This window comes from Pelodiscus sinensis, chromosome 1 (genome assembly GCF_052426305.1).
Source record: "Pelodiscus sinensis isolate ZL-2025 chromosome 1, ASM5242630v1, whole genome shotgun sequence".
In the NCBI taxonomy this organism is placed as follows: Eukaryota; Metazoa; Chordata; order Testudines; family Trionychidae; genus Pelodiscus; species Pelodiscus sinensis.
This window is the reverse complement of record NC_143052.1, coordinates 242,387,384-242,407,569: the sequence shown is the minus strand read 5'-3', so window position 1 is coordinate 242,407,569 and position 20,186 is coordinate 242,387,384. Positions and strand designations below refer to the sequence as shown.

The window sequence follows — 20,186 nt, the reverse complement described above, 5'->3', positions numbered from 1 at the left end:
CCACTTCGGAATGGTTGCTGACCCTGGTGTAGTCAATGTCAATGGGAGGGATTCTCTTTTCAGCATATGTAATCCACCTCCTTGACAGATGATAGCTAGATTGATGGAAGAAGTTCTTCTGTTCACCTAGTGCTACCTGCTTGGGTTAGTTCAATTCAATTATGTTCATCAAGTGTGTGGATTTTTCACACCCCTGAGCAACATGGCTGGATTGGCCTAACTTTCTAGTGTAGACCAGCCCTAAATTTTCTATCTGAAAAAGGTAGTTTACTTTAGTAAAACCAATCTTGTCTAGATGGGGGCACTTTGAAAAGTAAATGTTTAATTCAGACCTTAAATTAATTCAAGGTGGGTTTGTTAAACTGCATTAATCCCGAGCTGGTCACTCTTAGAATTTAAAGTAACCTTAACTCAGAACCTAACTCCGAGAGAGTTTGTAGCTGAGAATCTCAAGTGGAGAGAGGAGCCTCATTGCTACCTAGAATTAGGTTCCAGATTTCCCGAGGAATGTAGAATACATCCCATTCTTTCACATCTCCCATTGGCTAGTTTACAAGGGAAGATACCTAGTGTACTTGTTTCTGGGAATCCCATTCTGAGATGTCTGTCTCTCCCCATTCACTGTAAAGGGAGTCTAGGCTCTTAGCCCAGGTTTTTGAATTCCAATGATTTTTCTAGGCATCTACAAGTTAGGCATCAGCATGTGTGTGTTCCCTTGAGAATTTAGCCCATAATATCCATGCTGATCCTTTGAAATCTATTGACTGCATTTAATACTATTGACTATGAGGGACTGCTGACAGGTGGCATTGCTCCTGAGACCCCAATTCTCTCATCTTTTCTCTTGGAAGATTCTACATATAATATTTGTTTCACTGTTCTAATCTGTCTTCCTTCTCCATACAGTAGAACTTTTATCTGCCCCTCCCATAACCAGCTCTCTGCATTTACCAAACAACCAAGACTCCAGGGTCAGACATGGGTGGCCTCTACTTGGCCACTAGATGGCACCACAGTATAATTTTTTTCAGTTCTCTGGTTTCTGCAGGGTGGGAACCTCAGGCCTGGGGGCTGGATGGGGCCCCTGGCTTGCCTGGATCTGGCCCCCCGAGGATCAGCATTGGGGACCCCGCACTGGTGCTCCAGCCACCCATCAACAGGACTGGAGCATGCAGAATATACTAACCTGGGCCCTCCGGGCTGTAGTCTATGAGGGAAATGTGGAGAGTGTCTTTTTGCTTCTCAGTCGGGGGTTTCTCACTTGTGTGCAGCCCCCCGACTGAGTTTTCTGTGAGTCAGCAGTCCCCAACCCCAAAAAGGTTCCCCAGCCCTGCTCTAGGGTTTTCATTATCTGACCTGGCCCTGGTCCTAATTAAAATGGATTAACAGGGTTTTACTGTATATCTGTGAGGCAATGACATCTACTTATAGATCTGTTTAATCATTTTTGTAGGATAACTAAGTAGCTTTATGTCTTGAGAATGTCCAATGAAGAAAATATATTTGTTGGAGGGACTTGGTTGAAGGAAATAAAAGTAATTCCTTTTTCTTCCGATGGAAATAATTAGTGTGGCATTTGTCACTCATACTTGGTGCTCGTGTTGGGCCTTTGGTTGTTTCTGAATGTTCCAGATATCAGCAATGACCCAACATATTTGTCCTTGAATTCATGCTTGGCAAGGAGATTGTGATCATTCTTGTTGAATATGAACCTCCATTTGGTTTAAAGATGTCAAATGTTAACTGGTTATGTATTTCAGTTAATGATTAAGCTCTCCTGGGACCCCAGCCTAAAACTTTGGGGTGCTGCAGTATCTCTCCCCCGCCCACACACACACTCTTAGTTCCCTGCCTATGTGTGAACTCCTTAATGGTTAATCTTTTAACCAGTAGAATTTTAATACATTACATGGTTACTTTTTTTAATTATTTTTACATTTTTGCTTTGGCTGTCTACCTCAATTTCACCTCCAGATTGGGTCATTGCACAGCACTCTTGTGTCTATAATAGGGCTGCCAAATTGGAGTGCTTCCTTCCTTCCTTGGGGAGCATAATGCACTTGTGATTCACATAATGCTGTAGCAACCCATTTATTTTAGTGAAGTTCTAAGGGGAGTTTTTCTGGGTTCACAAATATGCTCAATTAGCTAAAAGTGGTATTCCACACACAACTTTTTGTTACAGATGTTATTCAGAACTATGATAATGTTCAACTAAGTGTGTAATTCTGCAGCAAGGTTCACATCATTCATTAATGCATGTGTACAATTTCTGTCTGAATAACAGCACCCTTAATTTTTCCTCTTAGACACTGCCCACCAGTATTGCCTTATTTTTTGCCTGCACCTGAGTACAGGCAGTCCCTGAGTTACGCGGATCCAACTTACGTCGGATCCGCAGTTACGAACGGGGATTTTCTCGCCCCGGAGGACGGGAGCAGCGGGACGCCCGGTCCCGCCGCCCCCGTCCTCCGGGGCGAGTAAAGCTGCTCTGCGTCTCCCTGGTCTGCTGGGAGGGAGGGGGGGAGGAGAGGAGCCAGATCAGCGCCGCGGTCCCGCCCGGGTCCTCCTCTGCTTTGTTCAGCGTCTCCCTGGTCTGCAGACCAGGAAGACGCTGAGCAAAGCCACGGGGGACCCGGGTGGGACCGCGGCGCTGATCTGGAAGCGCTGCGATCCCGCCCGGGTCCTCCTCTGCTTTGCTCAGCGTCTCCCTGGTCTGCTGGGGGGGGGGGGATGCAGCTAGTGCGCCTCCCCCCCCCCAGCAGACCAAGGAGACGTGGAGCAAAGCCCCGGGCCTGTGGTAGAGCAGGTGGGGCGCTGCCAGTTGGTCCAGTAGCGCCGAGGAGCGGCGGCGCTACTGGACCAACCCAGCAGCACCCCAGCTGCTCTGCCCCAGGTGTCCCCAAGTCAGCCACTGCTGAAACTGACCAGGGGCTGACTACAGGAAGCCCCTGCCCCGGGCTTCCTGGAATCAGCCGCTGATCAGTTTCAGCAGCAGCTGACTTGGGGATGCCTGGGGTTCTTAAGTTGAATCTGTATGTAAGTCGGAACTGGAGTCCAGATTCAGCCGCTGTTGAAACTGATCAGTTTCAGCAGCGGCTGAATCGAGGCCAGTTCCGACTTATATACAGATTCAACTTAAGAACAAACCTACAGTCCCTATCTTGTACATAACCCGGGGACTGCCTGTACTCTAAATTGTGCAATTAAAGGTTTGCAGGATAAGGCCCATGAATTGAATGATTTGTGTTATGGGATGAAGAACTCTCTCTTTCTCAATTAAAAAAAAATCTCATTTGACGTTTGTAGGTATTTGAAATTATAAATAGCATTATGCTGATACAGTAACTATTCTGGTACTATCTTCCCTTCATTGTATTTACTCTAAGGGGGTTCAGATAGTTTGCAGTGTCTGTAAGATGAAATCTTAAAGTTGAAGAATGGTCTAGAATAGGAGCAGGAAAAATACACCGAATCCAGCCAGCTCAACATTTCTGTCCAGCCCCCCCCCCCCAGTTGATTAGCAGAGTGAGCATACTTATAGCCTGCAGCGGCAGCCAGCACCTTAACTAAGTATTTTTGCACTGGGGCAAAATGAATTATGCGCCCCCTCTCCTTAGGTCACGCCATTATCTATAACCTTTTACATATTGTTCTCTTCTCAGATTTCTAATTTTAATTTATTTATTTCGTTTTATCCCTGTGTGGTTGAGGTGACTATCTTAAAAGCTGGCTCTCCATGGGCATCGGTTCCTAATATAGAGGCAGCAGAGGTAGTGGTATGTGTAGAGATTAGGATTAACTGATAAAACCATGTTTACTGGTTAACTGTGTAAACAACTACAGTAAAACTCCAGTTGTCTGGCATCCAGTGGTCTGGCACTCCTGATAGTCCGGCACCACCTGGAATCCGGAAGTGTCCAGGCAGCTGGACAATTGGAGCTGCTCTGCCCCGGGCTTCCCCGAGTCAGCCGCTGGTCATTTTCAGCAGCGGCTGACTTGGGGACGCCTGGGGCAGAGCAGCTGGGGTGCTGCCGGGTTGGTCTCACAGCGCCGCCCCCCCCCCATAACCGCCCCCCCACCCCAGACCCCTCATAGCCCCCCCTTCCGATAGTCCGGCATATCTGATAATCCAGCACCCCCTGGGTCCTAAAGGTGCCGGATTATCGGAAGCTTACTGTATACACTAACATCCCTGCCCTAAACACCTCCAGTAAAAAGAAGTAAATAAATCTGTATTTAAAAAGGGGGGAAGGGGGAGAAAGGACTGCACGGTAAAAAGCAGTGTCAGAGAGACAACAGAAAGTATATGGATAATGGTTTCAGTGGCTGCTGAAAGACGTGATAATAAAAACAATTTTTTTATTTGGCTCAACATGGTCCTAACTGGTAAATTTACACCAGCAGGAAGGCCTGTCAAGGATAAACAAGGAAAGAAAAAGGGGAAAAAAGCAAGTGAAGTGGCAGTTCTCTTTCAAGAGGTGCTAAGCAAATCAAGAGCACAAGAAAACTATTGACTTTGACAAAGAACCCCAAAAACCCACAACTAACACTATAACATGTTTAATTTCAAAGTGAATGACAGTAAAGAAAGAAAGGCCAGGTGAGTGATCCATCTTTTATTGGATCAGTTTTTGTTGATGAAGAAGAGAAGCATATACAGCCATGGTGTCCAACATGCTGGCCACTAGTCACATGTGGCTATTAGCCAGTTGAGTGTGGCTAGTTCGCTATAGCAATAGCTGTTATAGTGGCTACTGCTTCAGAACTGGTTGGACACTATGGAAATAAAGCTTCTCTTTCACCAACAATGTTGGTGGGAAAAAAATATACTACCTCACCCAGTTTATCTCTTTAATATCCTGGGACCAACACAGCAGCTACAACACTGAAAACAGAAATTAAAGCTTTGGAAAGCTGCAGGTCACCAGGGAAATGTTGAAAGCCAGAGATGAATCCACTGATAAAGTCACCAAATTTGCCTTCAAAGCATAGGACCAGGAAAAGCCTCCCGAACAATGGAAAATGGCATTATAGTCAAATTAGTAAGGGAGGGTAACCTGAGTAATTGCAGTAGTTGGCAAGGAGTCACACTCCTTTCAATGACTGGTAAAGTCTTCTGCAATATAGCCCCAAGGAGGTTTCGCCTCAGCCATTTTATTTATTCTAAGGGAGGAGCAAGCTGGTGTTTGATCCAAAAGATTGTTAACCAGATTTTCACCTTCAGAATAATCACTGAAGATAGCACCAAATGGTTTAAACAACTCAGAGTTCATAGATTTCAAAAAGTACTTTACACCCTCCATCACGATTCACTCTGGAGCGTTATGAAGTATTATGGCATGCCAGTAAAAAATATTATCCTCAGCACTAAGGATGGTAAGGATCAAGTATCCGAGTAATTCTGTACATGCTACAATTTGTGTTAAGTACATGAGTAGTTAAGGGGCCACAGCGGCTCTGCAGGTTAAAGGTAGTAGGAACCGGGCATGCAGGCTGCCCAGCTCTTATTACATTTAAAAAGCAGCGCCGCAGTGCTACTGCACTTCTGCCTCTCCTGCACCCCAACCCCACAACATGAAGATGCTGCTGCAGGGACTGGCTTTTAAGCCGGCTCCCCCCAGCACCAGCTCCTACTCTTCCATGCTGCCTCTGATATAGAGGCAACAAGGGTGGGGGGAATGCGAGTTGTTGACTTGACTACCTGGCAAGCCCAGGCCTATTGAACAGTCGACTATTCAACTACTCTTGTAAATCCCTACTCAACGCTTTCTATAAAAATCCAGCACTAACAATGTAAATGCAGGCTTGAGTGAATGGTTCAGAATAGACAGCGCGGCCGGCTGTGGGGCCCTGGTACCGAGGAGGTGGCTCTCGGGTTCGGGGCGCAGGTGGGCAAGTGGCGCTGCAGAGTGTCGCTGGCGAGGCAGGGAGCCCGGCCACCCCGCTCCGCCTGTGAGCAGCTCTGCTTCACTGCCACCAGAGCCACCCTGGGGTGGCCGGCAGTGGGGGTACGCAGGCGGGGGGGAGGCCCACGGGTGGGGAGGGAGAGATGCGGGGGGGCGCACGGGAGGGGGATGGCCGGCCTGAGGGGGCACATGGGCATGGGAGGCACACTCACCCAAAGGCAAAGAAGAGGCCGCCCAGTACAAGCCCTTCGGGTTCTCAGGCAGCCCTCTTGCGGTACGTGTGCCATGGAGTGCTTCTTGTCCGGGGCCCTGGCTCCCTCCGGCCTCCTGCATCCTCCGCCAGCCTCACGGTGGCGTGCTCTGCCCTCTTTCTCAGCTGTGCTGCCCCGGCTTTTGAAGTGCCCGCAGGGCCGCCGGAGCATGTGCAGCAGTGCCGAGGCGTGCCAGGTCGTGCAGCTTCTGATGCTGCGGCCGCCGGCATCTTCTTGCGGGGGCGGGGGGATGAGCTTGCCCCGTCATACCCCTCCTCTTCTAGCAGCAGCCTCCAGTTAGCCAGTCTGCCAGTCATACCCCGTGCACACGCCTATGCTGGGAGGGACGCTCCGGGGCCAGGGATATGGGGTCTGGGAGGAGGACGCACAGGGCCGGCAAGTGGGGGCCGGGGTCCACTCCAGGGGGAGAGACCCAGCTCCAAATATTGGTGGAGCATGGGCACCATGAGCCCATATAGCTCACCGCCTATGTCCCGATCCCTATTTATTTTGGAACTGGACTTTTAATAACTCCATTCATCTGAAGAAGTGGGTTGTACCCACGAAAGCTCATGATACCATCTACATGTTTTGTTAGCCTTTAAGGTGCTGCTAAACTATTCATTTTTTTAAAGTTTTTCCAGTTACAGACTAACTCAGCTACTCCTCTGAAGCTTTTGAATATTTTAGAATTATTAAATGCCTCAGTTCCTGAGGTGCTCATAACTCTAAGGTTCTACCTTCACAGTAATGTGCAAGCCAGAGGGCATATCCAAAAGGAAATCATGTCACAAACCGGCAATGTGGTAGATGCATTCACCATCTTAAACCATATTTGGTCTCTGCACATCTAGAACTTAAACACTTGACTAAAAATCTTCATATCCATATGTTTAGACAGAAATTGTATTTGGAGATGAAAGACAGAAATCCATCAAAGGCGCACACAGATGTTTTTATGCTTTTGAAAGCAAATGTCTCAGGATTATCTAATACAGGTTGGACCTCCCTGGTCCAGCATCCTCAGAACCTGACTCGTCCTGGATGAGGGATTTTGCCAGACCAAGGGAGGTCATTTTGGACCCCTGCCGCTGGCCCCCATGGCTCAGCCGCTGGCCTCCCAGCTGGCTCCCCACCTCCTGCTGGCCCCACTGTCTTGCCAACGTGTTGGGCAGCCATTGCTGCACTGGCTCCGCTGCTACACACTGGGCAGCCCTGCCGTCAGCTCCCAGTGGACAACCCACTGCCCTGCTAGACCCTCAGGGATCCTTACTGCTGGCTGTCCACTGGGACTCTCTGGTCCTGCAACATTGATGTTGGCCCATGGATGTTGCTGGACCAGAGAATTCCAGTTAAGAGAGTTTCAGCCTGTACTAGCTATTAAATTCAATTAATTTGTAACAAATGCTGAAATTTTGTCAGAGTTGGAAAAAACCTTGTTTCTAAAGCTACCTGGAAGAGTTAAAGGATATATCTGAAGCATGTTAAGAACGAAGGCAGAGTATTGGATCATGGCAGCCGTGTCATTGGGCAGCTGAAGGAACATAAACAAGAATTCAACAAAATTCCTCTGAATACTCCCAAGTCAGAGAGAACTTATGGGACACAAATACTTGGAAGGTGTTCAGATTGTGGTTCAGGATAGATTGGTGGCAGAAACTGGTTTGTGCCCTAAGGGCCTGAGAGAGACTCAGATTTAAAAATAATTTAAAACAAAGTCCATGAACATTGATTTTTCCCTCTTTGTGATTTTGACTAAAAACACATTTTAACTTATTCTTTTTTTAATTTAGATGGATAAATGTGATTCTTTTTCTGTGATTTTTTTTCCTTTTCATCATTCATTATGTTAATTATGCTGGAACAGGCACTTTACACAGGATATCCTTTTTTATATTTATTTGTAATGTTCTTTGTTTTTTAGGCTGTCGAAAACCTCTGTTCTTATAAAGTGTCTCCTACACTGTACAAACAGCTCCGGCAAGTCTGTGAAGATCATGTAAAAGCACAGATCCTTCAGTTCAGAGAATATCCTTTTCTTGTGCACAGAAATACACTCCTTAATACCTTCTAAAGGTAATACAACAACAATTGATAAAACAAATATGTGGATCTTCTATATTGAATGGTTTATCTTAAAAGCAATCTTACAAAATTTTAGTTACCTGCTTACTTTAATTGAATAATTTCTGTGGACCAACAAAATATCAATAACATTTTCATTGTCATGGCAAGAGTGCATGAGTAATTTTATACCTGGTCTCAAAATTTTAATGACTGTCAGCAATGCTTTGTTAACCTCTGAAGAAACAGCTACAGGTTGAACCTCTCTAGTCCAGCACTTTCTCGTCCAGAAACATCCATGGTCTGGCATGATTTTAATTAGCCAGATGTCCACTTATCATGGGTGTAGCCAAGTTTCCTGTGGTCCCTTAAAGTTTGTTTACAGTCACCAATCCTGGCTTTCAATGTTCTGTGCTGTTGTTTAGCTCTAATTTAGATCTAAATGCATTCTAAGACCCTACTAAGCAGTGGAAGTGTTAGTAATGCTGCTAGACAATATTGACCTCCTGAAGTCCAGCAAATTTTCTGGTTTGACACTGGTCAGGTCCCAAGGGTGTCAGACTAGAAAGGTTCAACCTGTATTATGTATGCAGGAGAGTGGCTGCAGGTAGAATGTTGTACAGCAGTCCTGCTTCCTGGGTTTGAGATAGGGTGTTCAATATTTTTCCTTCCAAACTCTCTCTCTGCCACTTAGTTCTGGTCTACCCTACAAAGTTATTGAGGTAAGCCACTTTGCGTTATTGAGGTAAGCCACTTTGCGTTGACCTTGACATACCAGTGTTGTTCTGGTGTCCCTTCACTGGGGGGTCTGAGCAAACTGGGTGCCTCCAAAATTACTACAGGTATTTCTCATTATTTTAATGACAGTCAAATAGTGCTCATTTCTTGGGCTCAAAAGTGATGCTGCACCATCTGCAACTGCTCTGAGCGTGCTACCAACAACCTTGAATTGGTTCTTGCTGTGGTCTCATAGCAGTTTGTCCTCCCATGAAGTTGTCACATTCCTCACTGATTTTGTTCTCTTGTGGCTCTGCAAATACTGGAAGAGTTAGTGTCCTATGCTTGAAACAGATCTTGTGGATGTGGGTTTTTTAAATGTAGTTAAAAGAAATCGATCTTCAATTAGAATGATATAAATCCCTCTTTCTTTTTTTTTTTTTTTTAATACTCCTAAACTTCATATAATCTTCTGAATTAAGTGCTTTTAAATTTAAGATTTTTTCTGTCTTGTGAGAAATGATTTTCAGAGATGTGAAATTTCCATATTTTACAAGTGACGTTAGTCATCAACATTTGGCTTAGGAAGATGTGTTGATCTTGCATGTGAAGGAAGCCACATTTGGATTTCTTCATAAAAGGCTTAATGGAACTCAGAAAGCGTGAATCACAACCAAAGTCTGCTGTTCTATGAAGTAGCCTCCACAGTAAATTCATGAAGATCTGTGACTTTAGGTGAACAGAGTCATGTGTGGGTTTAGTGACGATTATTTAAGCCCTTGAAAGATTTTTAAAAGAATACAGCAGTTTGAACTTTTGTCTGATATAAACCAGTTCAATGAACACAATTGTTCTTACTTCCTGCCATCTCTCCTCAATGGGAAGGAGAGTTGCTTTTGATATGTGGGACTCCTTCTTTTAACCTGTCAAAGTTACATATTGAATCTGCCAGATGGAGACACAGGAGAACAATGTAAGGTATTCACTCAAAAACTGAGTCATGATTTTAGAGCGTTCCCAGCCCTCTCCTAGTCTTCCACTTTTAGCAACTGAACTTTGATCTCTAACTTCCAGCACAATTCCATTTGCGTATCCACTGAGCATCTTTACTGAATAACTTGATGAATAAAAATTTACTGGATAAAGATAATCATTAGTATCTGTCCTCAAAAGGGTGTTGATGAACTAGTTTTCCTTAGCAGGTGCTGTACAGATTCTCTGGACAGTCTTTTATTTTTAAAGAAGGTAAATAAATGCTGGCAAGATCATTGCAGACAAATGGTAAGTTGATTATTTGTTCAAAATGCAAATCCATGAGATATCAAAAAAATGTGGTAAATAAATGGTGAGGTTATTGCAAAAATCAGAAGTGGAGAGGGAGTTCAGTCATTCATCATAGACTGACAGGAATTTTCTTAAGTCAAAACAAAAAAAACCCAAAATGTTTTCTTATTCATCTATATAAATTATAAATTTTTCGGCAAGGAAAATCTCATTTCATTCCAAAGAATAAGGAGGTATGCACTTATTCTCCACCTGCAGTTTTCTTGCAGAGCACTCCCTGGTTGCATATAAGCAGCATTCATCAATTTTTGGGTGCTTCCCCAACCTATAAAGTCAGAAAAGTTCAAAGTTAATTTTAAACTCACAAACACATAGATAATTTCCATACATTTTTTTTTCATATCTTCACAGGCAAAAATATGATGGAGGACATCGGGGCATGAATCACACATTTAATAAAATATTCTTAATTCTCCATATCACTTGTAACGTTTAAAAGATAAGATAATGGCACTTTCCATGGATGGCAGAGTGGCAGTTAAGATTAAGGAACAAACTCGTTGGAAAATCAAATCTCTGCATTCCTGCCCTTTGCCGCAATTAAAAAGGTTGACGCAAAAATTTTCCTGGGGATTTTCTAATTTAGTTTTTACATAGTATTCTGAATGAAGATTTTAATTTCAACTTAACATTTTATTTTGCTTTGGTTTATGCAAACTAAAAATGTTCAGTTTTTTTTTTCATTTGAAGAATTTATCCTCCTTTCTCTCCTCACTTTTTCCATTTTCCCACGGGTTTCAAAAAAGAAAAGGTAGGATGAAGGAAGACCCCCCCCCAACTTATTTTCCACTTTCCTCTTCGAAAATAATAAGAAAGCATGTTTCTATTCAACACAATATAAAAAAAATCCAGTCAGAAAATAGAAACATTTTGGCATTTTCTCGTAGAACAGGGGTGGCCAACCTTTGGCTCCATAATGTGGCTCTTCAGAAGTTAATATGTGGCTCTTTACATAGGTACCAAATCCAGGGCTGGAGCTACAGGTGCCAACTTTCCACTGGGCTGGAGGGTGCTCACTGTTCAATCCCTAGCTCTGCCCTAGGTGCTGTCCCCCTCCACTTTTTCCTCCTAGGATCCTGCCACTTCCTACCCTCTCCACTGAACCTGTCACATCCATACTCCCCCGCTTCCAGTGTCTCCCACTGAGAAAGAGCTGATTGCAGTGGGCAGGAGGAAAAAGAGGAGGAGGCACTGACTGGTGTGGCTGCCATTGGGCAGGATGTGCTGAGAGTGGTGGTAGGGATATGATCAGGGTTGGTGACATAGAACTGTTGCTCTTTGGCAAAGTCCATTGGTAAGTTCTGGCTCCTCCTCAGGTTTAGGTTGGCCACTCTTGTTGTAAAAAGATATTTAGACTAAGTCACATTTTCCAGGAGAGAGATTTTTCAGTCAAAACAAATTAACCATTGGTATAAGAAAGTGAAAAGAGATGAAAGTGGTAGTATTAAACTCGACTCTTTCTTCCTCCCCCTCAGAAGTGCCAAGTTGCAGAATGTGGCTTCTTTAGCCACTTCTAACGTGTGTTCTAGCATGAAATCAAAGCTGTGAAGAAATCAATTTTCCATATTTAATTTTTTATAAAATTAAGTGGACGGCTGAATATGAAACTTTTGCTCAGCTAATGATGTGGTAGGGAAGTGGAAGGGCTCAAAATAACCTAGGATACGTCTACACAGCAAGGCTAAAGTCGAATTAAGCTACGCAACTTTGGCTACGCCAATTGTGTAGCTTAAGTCAAAATAACTTAACTCGGCTTTAGGCACTGTCTACACAGCAGGAAGTTGAAGTAAGAACACTCTTCCTTTAACTTCCCTTACTCTTCATGAAATGAGGGTTACCATGAGTCGGAGTAACAAGTCCTCCAGCTCAACATTATTTTGAAATAATGGTTTGTAGTGTAAACATGCTCTTTGTTATTTCGGAATAATGTCAGTTATTCCAAAATAACGCTGCTGTGTAGACATACCTCTAGAGACTCTCTTCTCTTTTTAAAGAAGATAGATCTGGAAAAATTAAGATATTGGATATATTTTCATTGGTAATGGGAAGTATTTATAACCTTCCCCTATTTTCTCATTTAACTGGGAACTGATTTTCATAGGCAAATAATATGTTGTGTAACCCCATTTCTTCCCAACATATAACTGCTTTTTAAAAATACGTTTCTAAAATCAAATTTATAACAGTATAGCACTGCATCATGTACAATGGAAGTATATTAGTGCAGTTCTTGGGTGGTCAAAGAATAGAACTAGTGCATGATATCATACCATCTTAAATGTCTTAAAATTAATAACTGGGTGTAGAATTATTTGGGATACCTCTTAGAATACAGTTTGTGCTTAGACAGTATTGGTATCAAGATCCACAATTTAAAAAAATGATTACCCTTATAAAACATCTGATTTAATATGTGCAAAAATTAGAATGCATAATTAAGATACCTAACAAGTCAATTAACTATCACAAATCCTAATATAAAATACAATTATGTGTGGTTATAAATAGGCAAATTGGGTTAGTCATTGTTTTATATTTGCAGATCATGATTAGAAGCATTTTCTTATTTTTGGATCGTACATACGTGCTTCAGAACTCAATGCTTCCTTCTATATGGTAGGTATTTGTGTAAGTATGGTGCTAGCATAATTGTTAAACTTGAATTTGTTGTTGTTTTGTAAAGAATAAACATTGTTTTTCCCCTGATTACATTTTGTGTATGTAATACATGTAACATCTCTCATTTCTGAAAATTTCATGTAAATGCATGGAGTTAGTGTGTGAATGTTCTATAAATTAAGTTATATTTCTGAATTTTATATTTTTAATATTTATACAGGGATATGGGGCTAGAGCTTTTTAGAAAGCACATTATTAGTGATAAATTTGTTCAAAACAAGACCATTGATGGAATCCTCTTGCTGATTGAACGGGAACGGAATGGTGAAACTGTGGACAGAAGCCTGTTGCGAAGTCTGTTAAGCATGCTGTCTGATCTACAGGTAACTATATCAAACCTTACTAATAGCTGTCATGCTTAAAGGCAGACCTTTCTGATTGTTCCGTGTCCTACAAGAGTAACTTTTTTCTAATTTCTGTGCTTTGAACTAAAAACATACTTTAGGATTGTCATGGCTCCTTCCCCACTCTGGTACGATAAATGCAGAAGAGGGGGCCAGCAAAAGTACCCCAAAACTTTATCTACCAGGCTTTGATATAAAACTCCCCCCCCCCCAAATCTTAACAACCTAGATTTTGGGAATAAAATCTCTGCTGCTACCACCCAAGTATTGATGTGAAAAATCAGGGGAGAGATCACTTAGGAAATCCCAGCCCTAAAGTACAAACCTGAACACAAAAATTAACCAATACCAGGTAAATAAAAATAAACTTTTAATTAACTTATTGAACTTTTATTATCACCATAATATTCCTGTTGCAAGCATAATGACTAGATGGAACAGTAACAAAATAATATACTCATGGAGGAGAAATTTACTATGTGCCAGGAACTTAGTTACAAAGGAGAGCAAAACCCATTTTTAAATGCACAGACACAAGATCCTATTTTCCAAACCATAAAACAATAAAATAGATTTATCTAAACTTTATCCTACTTACAGACTGTGAAGAGTATTTTCTTAGAGGGAGACATCCTGTCCCCTTCAATAGCTGGAAAGACTCTACTGCCCAGGACAACAGAGGGAAAAACCAAAATTTCCTTTGTCCCAGTTTGAAATTCCTACCAGCATTCCTATTGGCTAAATCTACCTAGTTAAGTAAGGGACATAGTTAACCCCTTAGTCCCCAGGCTGCTGGCTAACCCTCATGATCATGACAAGGATCACGATTAAATTTAGTAGCTGTACCTATAACTGTTCGGTGGCTCTCTATACCATAATTCATTTTCCATTAAAACTGTATTGGAGTAAAACTATATTGCCGAGTAATGCTCAGCGCGGAGTGTCATACGGGCCATCGCCTTGTGCGCTGTAAACTGTCTCCATTTCAAAGCCAAGCCAAAGAGGGGAAGGAAGAAGTTCCATGTTGGAAAACTCCAATCAATTGAAGTGAAAGGTAACTTCCAGGCGAATCTTCAGTCGAGGCTTAAGGATCCCAGCTGTCCCACAAACCCCTCTTCAGAAGCTCTTTGGAAACACCTCAAAACCACCATCTTGCAGACCTCTGAAGATGTCCTAGGGTTTTCCTCTAAGAAGAACAAAGACTGGTTTGATGAAAACAATCAGGAAATTCAAGAATTGCTGATGAGGAAGAGATCCACCCATCAAGCGCATCTTGCTCAGCCGTCCTGTCCTGATAAGAAGGCATCCTTCCGCCTTGTATGCAGCAATCTCCAGTGCAAGCTTCGAGAGATTCAAAACGAATGGTGGACCAAACTTGCAGAGAGAACTCAGCTTTGCGTGGATACCGGTGACTACAGAGGGTTTTATGAAGCCCTGAAGGCGGTGTACGGCCCTTCGCATTACATCAAGAGTCCCTTGCGCTCTGCAGATGGCCAAGTGCTCCTCACAGACAAGGTGTCTGTCCTGAACCGGTGGTCGGAACATTTCCAGACTCTCTTCAGCGCCAACCGCATGGTCCAAGACTCAGCAATCCATCGTATCCCACAACTGCCAGAGAAAATAGACCTGGATGAGATTCCTACTCTAGAGGAGACTGTCAAGGCCATTAAACAGCTGAAAAGTGGCAAGGCAGCAGGAGTCAGTGGAATTCCACCAGAGGCTTGGAAGCATGGGGGGCCAGCGCTGCACACCAAACTCCACGAGCTCTTTGTCTGTTGCTGGGAACAAGGCAAGCTACCACAGGACCTCCGTGACTCAGTCATCGTCACTCTGTACAAAAACAAGGGGGATAACTGTTCCAGCTACCGGGGGATAACTCTGCTCTCTCTCGCGGGAGTACTTCTTGCAAGAGTTCTTCTCAACAGATTGGTGCCCACCATTGTAGAAGAACTCCTTCCAGAGAGCCAATGTGGCTTGAGAGATAATAGGAGCACCATCAATATGGTATTCATTCTTAGACAGCTACAAGAGAAGTTTAAGGAACAGAACAAGGGATTGTACGTGACTTTTGTCGATCTTACCAAAGCGTTCGACACTGTGAACAGAAAAAGTCTGTGGCTAATCATGTAGCGACTAGGGTGTCCCCCAAAGTTCCTCAACATGATCATCCAGCTACATGAAGACCAGCGTGGCCAAGTCAGACATGACATTGACCTCTCAGAGCCCTTCCTAATATGCAACGGTGTAAAGCAAGGCTGCGTCCTCATGCCGACTCTCTTCATGATCTTCTTCAGTATGATGCTCCAAAGAGCTGCAGTAGAACTTGATGATGAAGACAGTGTCTATATCCGATACTGTACTGATGGCAGTCTGTTCAACCTGAAGCGACTAAAGGCCCATACTAAGACAGTGCGGCAACTCATCCAAGAATTACTCTCCGCTGACGATGCTGCCCTTGTTTCTCACACGGTGACAGCGCTGCAGTGCATAACATCCTGCTTTGCAGAGGCTGCTGAACTCTTTGGACTAGAAGTCAGCTTGAAGAAAATGGAAGTTCTCTATCAGCCCGCACCTTGGGAAGATTACCGCCCTCCCTGCATCACCATTGGTGAGTCAGAGCTGAAGACAGTTCATCAGTTCAGCTACTTGGGGTGTGTTATTTCCTCAGATGCCGAGGTCGATAAAGAGATTGATAACAGACTGGCAAAGGCAAACTGTGCATTCAGAAGGCTGTATAAAAGAGTCTGGAACAACAAGCATTCAAAGAAAGGCACAAAGATTGGTGTGTACAGAGCCGTTATACTGAGTACCCTCTTGTACGGTTCCAAGTCATGGGTTACCTACCGGCATCACTTGCCTCTCCTTGAGCGCGTCCATCAATGCTGCCTCCGCACCATCCTTAACATCCACTGGAATTACTTCATCACCAACATTGAAGTCCTCAAACAGGCAGAGGTTACCAGCATCGAGGCATCCTATTGAAGACACAGCTGCGTTAGGCAGGGCACATCTCCAGGATGGAGGATCATCGCCTGCCCAAGATTGTGCTGTATGGCGAACTCGCCACTGGCCACCGCGACAGAGGAGCACCGAAGAAGAGGTACAAGGACTCTCTGAAGAAATCCCTTGGCGTCTGTCATATTGACCACCGCCATTGGTCTGCTTTAGCCTCGGAACGAGAGGCCTGGAGATGCACCATTCAGCAGGCTGTCTCCTCCTTCAAGAATACACGTAGGGCTGGTATTGAGGACAAAAGGACATGGAGGAAGAATTGTAACACCGCAGTACTAAACTCAGAACAGAATTTCCCTTGCTGCCACTGCGGCCGAATCTGCCTGTCGTGCATTGGACTCGTCAGTCACCAGTGAGCTTGCATCAGATGTGGACAAACCCCTTCCTAAATCTTCATTCGCGAAATCAAGCCATGAATATTGTAGTAAATTATTCAGTAAAATAAAACTGAGCATATAATTTTTTAAATAAGTGGATAGATTGGAGTTTTAGTTTAGAGAGATTTCTTTTTTATTGCTGTCAAGTGATTAAAATTAATTGCAATATATCATACTATTAAGTAATAATAGAACACCATTTATTTAAATGTTTCAGGATGTTGTCTACATTTGTAAATATATTGATTTCAGTTATACCAGAGAATACAAACTGTACAGGGCTCACTTTATATTTATTTTTTATTACTGTGACGTAGTGGGGGTACCTTGCTGATTGCTATGCTGGGGCTGTGGTAACCCCCACTGGCTGCTGTCTGTACCACGGCCCAGCAGGACAGGGGATGAGTCATTATGCAAAGAGGGTCTCTCAACCTGTCTGACCAGCTACCCCCCAGGGAGAGAAACAAAGGAAGATGGAATGCTGTCCCTGGCTGGGGGGCAGGGCTGGAAGAGAGTTAGTTAGTTTCGGTCTGGGAAGCAGAGGAGAAGGAACTGGGGAGAGGGTCTTGGATTGTAGGGCCCAGCCACCCCCCATCTCAAGGGGGGCACTGAGGCCTCTTAGCCCCAGTTCCTGTAACCAGATGACATCTGTGCTGTGCTGTATCCTGGAGAAGCAATAAACTCCCTCTATTCTACTGGCTGGGGGAGTCTGTTCGTGCCATTTCGGGGGTGGAGAAGACGGGAAAACCCCAACGTGCCGTCACAATTACAAATACTTGTACAGGCAGTCCCCGACTTACGCGGATCCGACTTATGTCGGATCCGCACTTACAAACGGGGCTTTCTCGCCCCGGAAGTCGGGGCGAGAAAGCCCCGTTCGTAAGCTGCTCCGGTGCCCCTGGTCTGCTGGAGACCGTCTCCAGCAGACCAGGGGCACCGGGCGGGTTCCCGCGCTTCTGAGGCTTTGCCAGAGCAAAGCCTCAGAGGCGCGGGGAACCGCCGCTGCTGCCACTTCAATCTGGGTGCCTGTGGTCTGCTGGGGACCGTCCCCAGCAGACCACAGGCTCCCGGACTGAAGCCGCAGCCGCGGGGGGGTCCCGCGCCAAAGCCTCAGAGGCGCGGGACCCCCCCGCGGCTGCGGCTTCAGTCCGGGAGCCTGTGGTCTGCTGGGGACGGTCCCCAGCAGACCACAGGCACCCAGATTGAAGCGGCAGCAGTGGCGGTTCCCCGCGCCTCTGAGGCTTTGCTCTGGCAAAGCCTCAGAGGCGCGGGACCCCACCGCGGCTGCAGCTTCAGTCCGTGAGCCTGTGGTCTGCTGGGGACCGTCCCCAGCAGACCACAGGCTCCCGGACTGAAGCCGCAGCCGCGGTGGGGTCCCTCCCTCTGAGGCTTTGCCAGAGCAAAGCCTCAGAGGCCCTGCTCCCCGTGTCCCTGGTCTGCTGGGGAGGGGGGAGGCACAGCTAGTGTGCTCCCCCCCCCCCTCCCCCAGCAGACCAGGCTTTTGTTTTGGACTCTGGGGCAGAGCAGCTGGGGCGCTGCCGATTGGTCCTGCAGCGCCCGCTCTGGGCACTACTGGACCAACCCGGCAGCACCCCAGCTGCTCTGCCCCAGGTCCTGATTCAGCCGCTGCTGGTCAGTTTCAGCAGCGGCTGAATCAGGACGCCTGGGGCAGAGCAGATGGGGTGCTGCTAGGTTGGTCCAGTAGCACCCAGGAGCGGCGCTACTGGAGCAACCCAGCAGCACCCCAGCTGCTCTGCCCCAGGCGTCCCCAAGTCAGCTTCTGCTGAAACTGACCAGCGCTGACTACAGGAAGCCCCAGGCAGAGTTGCTCTGCCCCGGGCTTCCTGGAATCAGATGCTGATCAGTTTCAGCAGCAGCTGACTTGGGGACGCCTGGGGTTCTTAAGTTGATTCTGTATGTATGTAAGTCAGAACTGGCGGTCAGTTTCAGCAGTGTCTGAATCTGGACGCCAGTTCCGACTTACATACAGATTCAACTTAAGAACAAACCTACAGTCCCTATCTTGTACGTAACCCGGGGACTGCCTGTACTTTAAAAAGGAAAAAAAATGGTATGAACCTTTCTTGTCTGGCACTGTCTGGTCCAGCATGGTTTTAGTTAGTGGGATGTCCTCTTATCACAGGTGTGCCCAAGTTTCCCACGGTCCCATAAAGTTGGTTTATAGCCACAAGTCCTGGCTCTCGGTGTTCTGTGCTCAAATGTACCCCTAAATGTCTCCTAAGAGCCCAATAAGTGGAAGTGTTGGTAATGCTGTGGTTCAGCAAATTATCTGGTTCATCGCTGATTAGGTCCCTAGGGTGCTGGACTAGAGAGATTCAATCTGTAGTGTAGTACAATCTGATTATCTTGAAACATAACTTACAAATGTAGAATTATGCCCTCCTCCCCCCCCAAAAACCCCTTGCATTCAAAAATAAAAGTGTAGAACGTACGAGTCCACTCATGCCTACTTGTTCAGAAATCGCTCAGGAAAGCAAGTTTGATTATAGTTTGCAGGGCATAATGTTGCCTGCTCCTTATTTACAATGTTATCTGAAAGTGAGAACAGGTGTTCAAATGGTACTAGTGTAGTCAGTGTCACAAGATATTTATATTCCAGATGTGCTAAAAATTCATGTGTCCTTTCATGCTTCAACCACCATCCAAGAGGACATGCATCCATGCTTATACAGGTTGGAACTCTCTGGTCTGGCACCCTTGGAACCTGAGTGGTCCCGAACAAGGGAATTTGCCAGACCAGAGGAGGCCCCCTGCTACTCGCTTCCCAGACCACCTTCCCCTCCCACTGCTGGCTCCAGGTCCCCCCTTCCCCACCACTGGGCTACTGTGCTGCTGCGATCCTGGCAATCTGGAATGCCCTGGTCCCATCCCTACTATCAGCTGCCGCGGCCGTGATTCCAATCCTGCTATCGGGGCTGCCACAACTGCCATGTCCCTGGCTCTGTTACTAGTGCTGCCCCTGCCCCTGCCCCTGCTGCACTACCGACACTCTGGTGCTGGTCCCAGCACCAGCCCCGCTGGTCTCTGAGCCACCAGTCCTTTTGACACTGGTACTCCCAGTCAAGACTCCCTGATCTAGGAACACCCATAGTCCTGCCAGACTACAGATGTTACCAGACGAGGGAGTCCCAGTTTTGGGAGGTCCAGCCTGTACTAGATTCTGCTTGATAATGATCCAAACAGAGCAGACCAACACACATGGTTCATTTTCATCATTTGAGTTGGATGCCATCAGCAGAGCTTTGCTCTTTTAAGACTTCTGAAAGCGTGTGCCACATCTCGCTCGTCTCAGATTTTGGATGGCATTTCAGATTCTTAAGCTTTGGGTTTAGTGCTGTAGCTATTTTTAGAAATCTCACATTGTGTTTTATGAAATCTGCTGACACAGTGCTCTTAAAATAAACGTGCTGGGTCATCATCTGAGACTGCTATAACTTGAAATATATGTCAGTATGTGTATAAAACAGA

General features: G+C 45.3%; 1 protein-coding gene across 2 annotated transcripts in view; it reads left to right on the top strand.

Moving 5' to 3' along the window:
- The window catches only part of CUL4A (cullin 4A), a 69,994-nt gene that overhangs the window by 8,870 nt on the left and 40,938 nt on the right, over positions 1–20,186 (top strand). The window contains exons 3-6 of one of the 2 annotated variants that reach the window (XM_075918528.2): positions 8,085–8,188; positions 10,153–10,222; positions 12,828–12,901; positions 13,125–13,287. In XM_075918528.2, coding sequence (XP_075774643.1) covers positions 8,085–8,188; positions 10,153–10,222; positions 12,828–12,901; positions 13,125–13,287 — 411 coding nt within the window. Of the gene's footprint in view, positions 1–8,084; positions 8,189–9,438; positions 10,223–12,827; positions 12,902–13,124; positions 13,288–20,186 lie in introns of those variants that run through there. The other variant, XR_012900369.2, reaches the window with a different exon arrangement.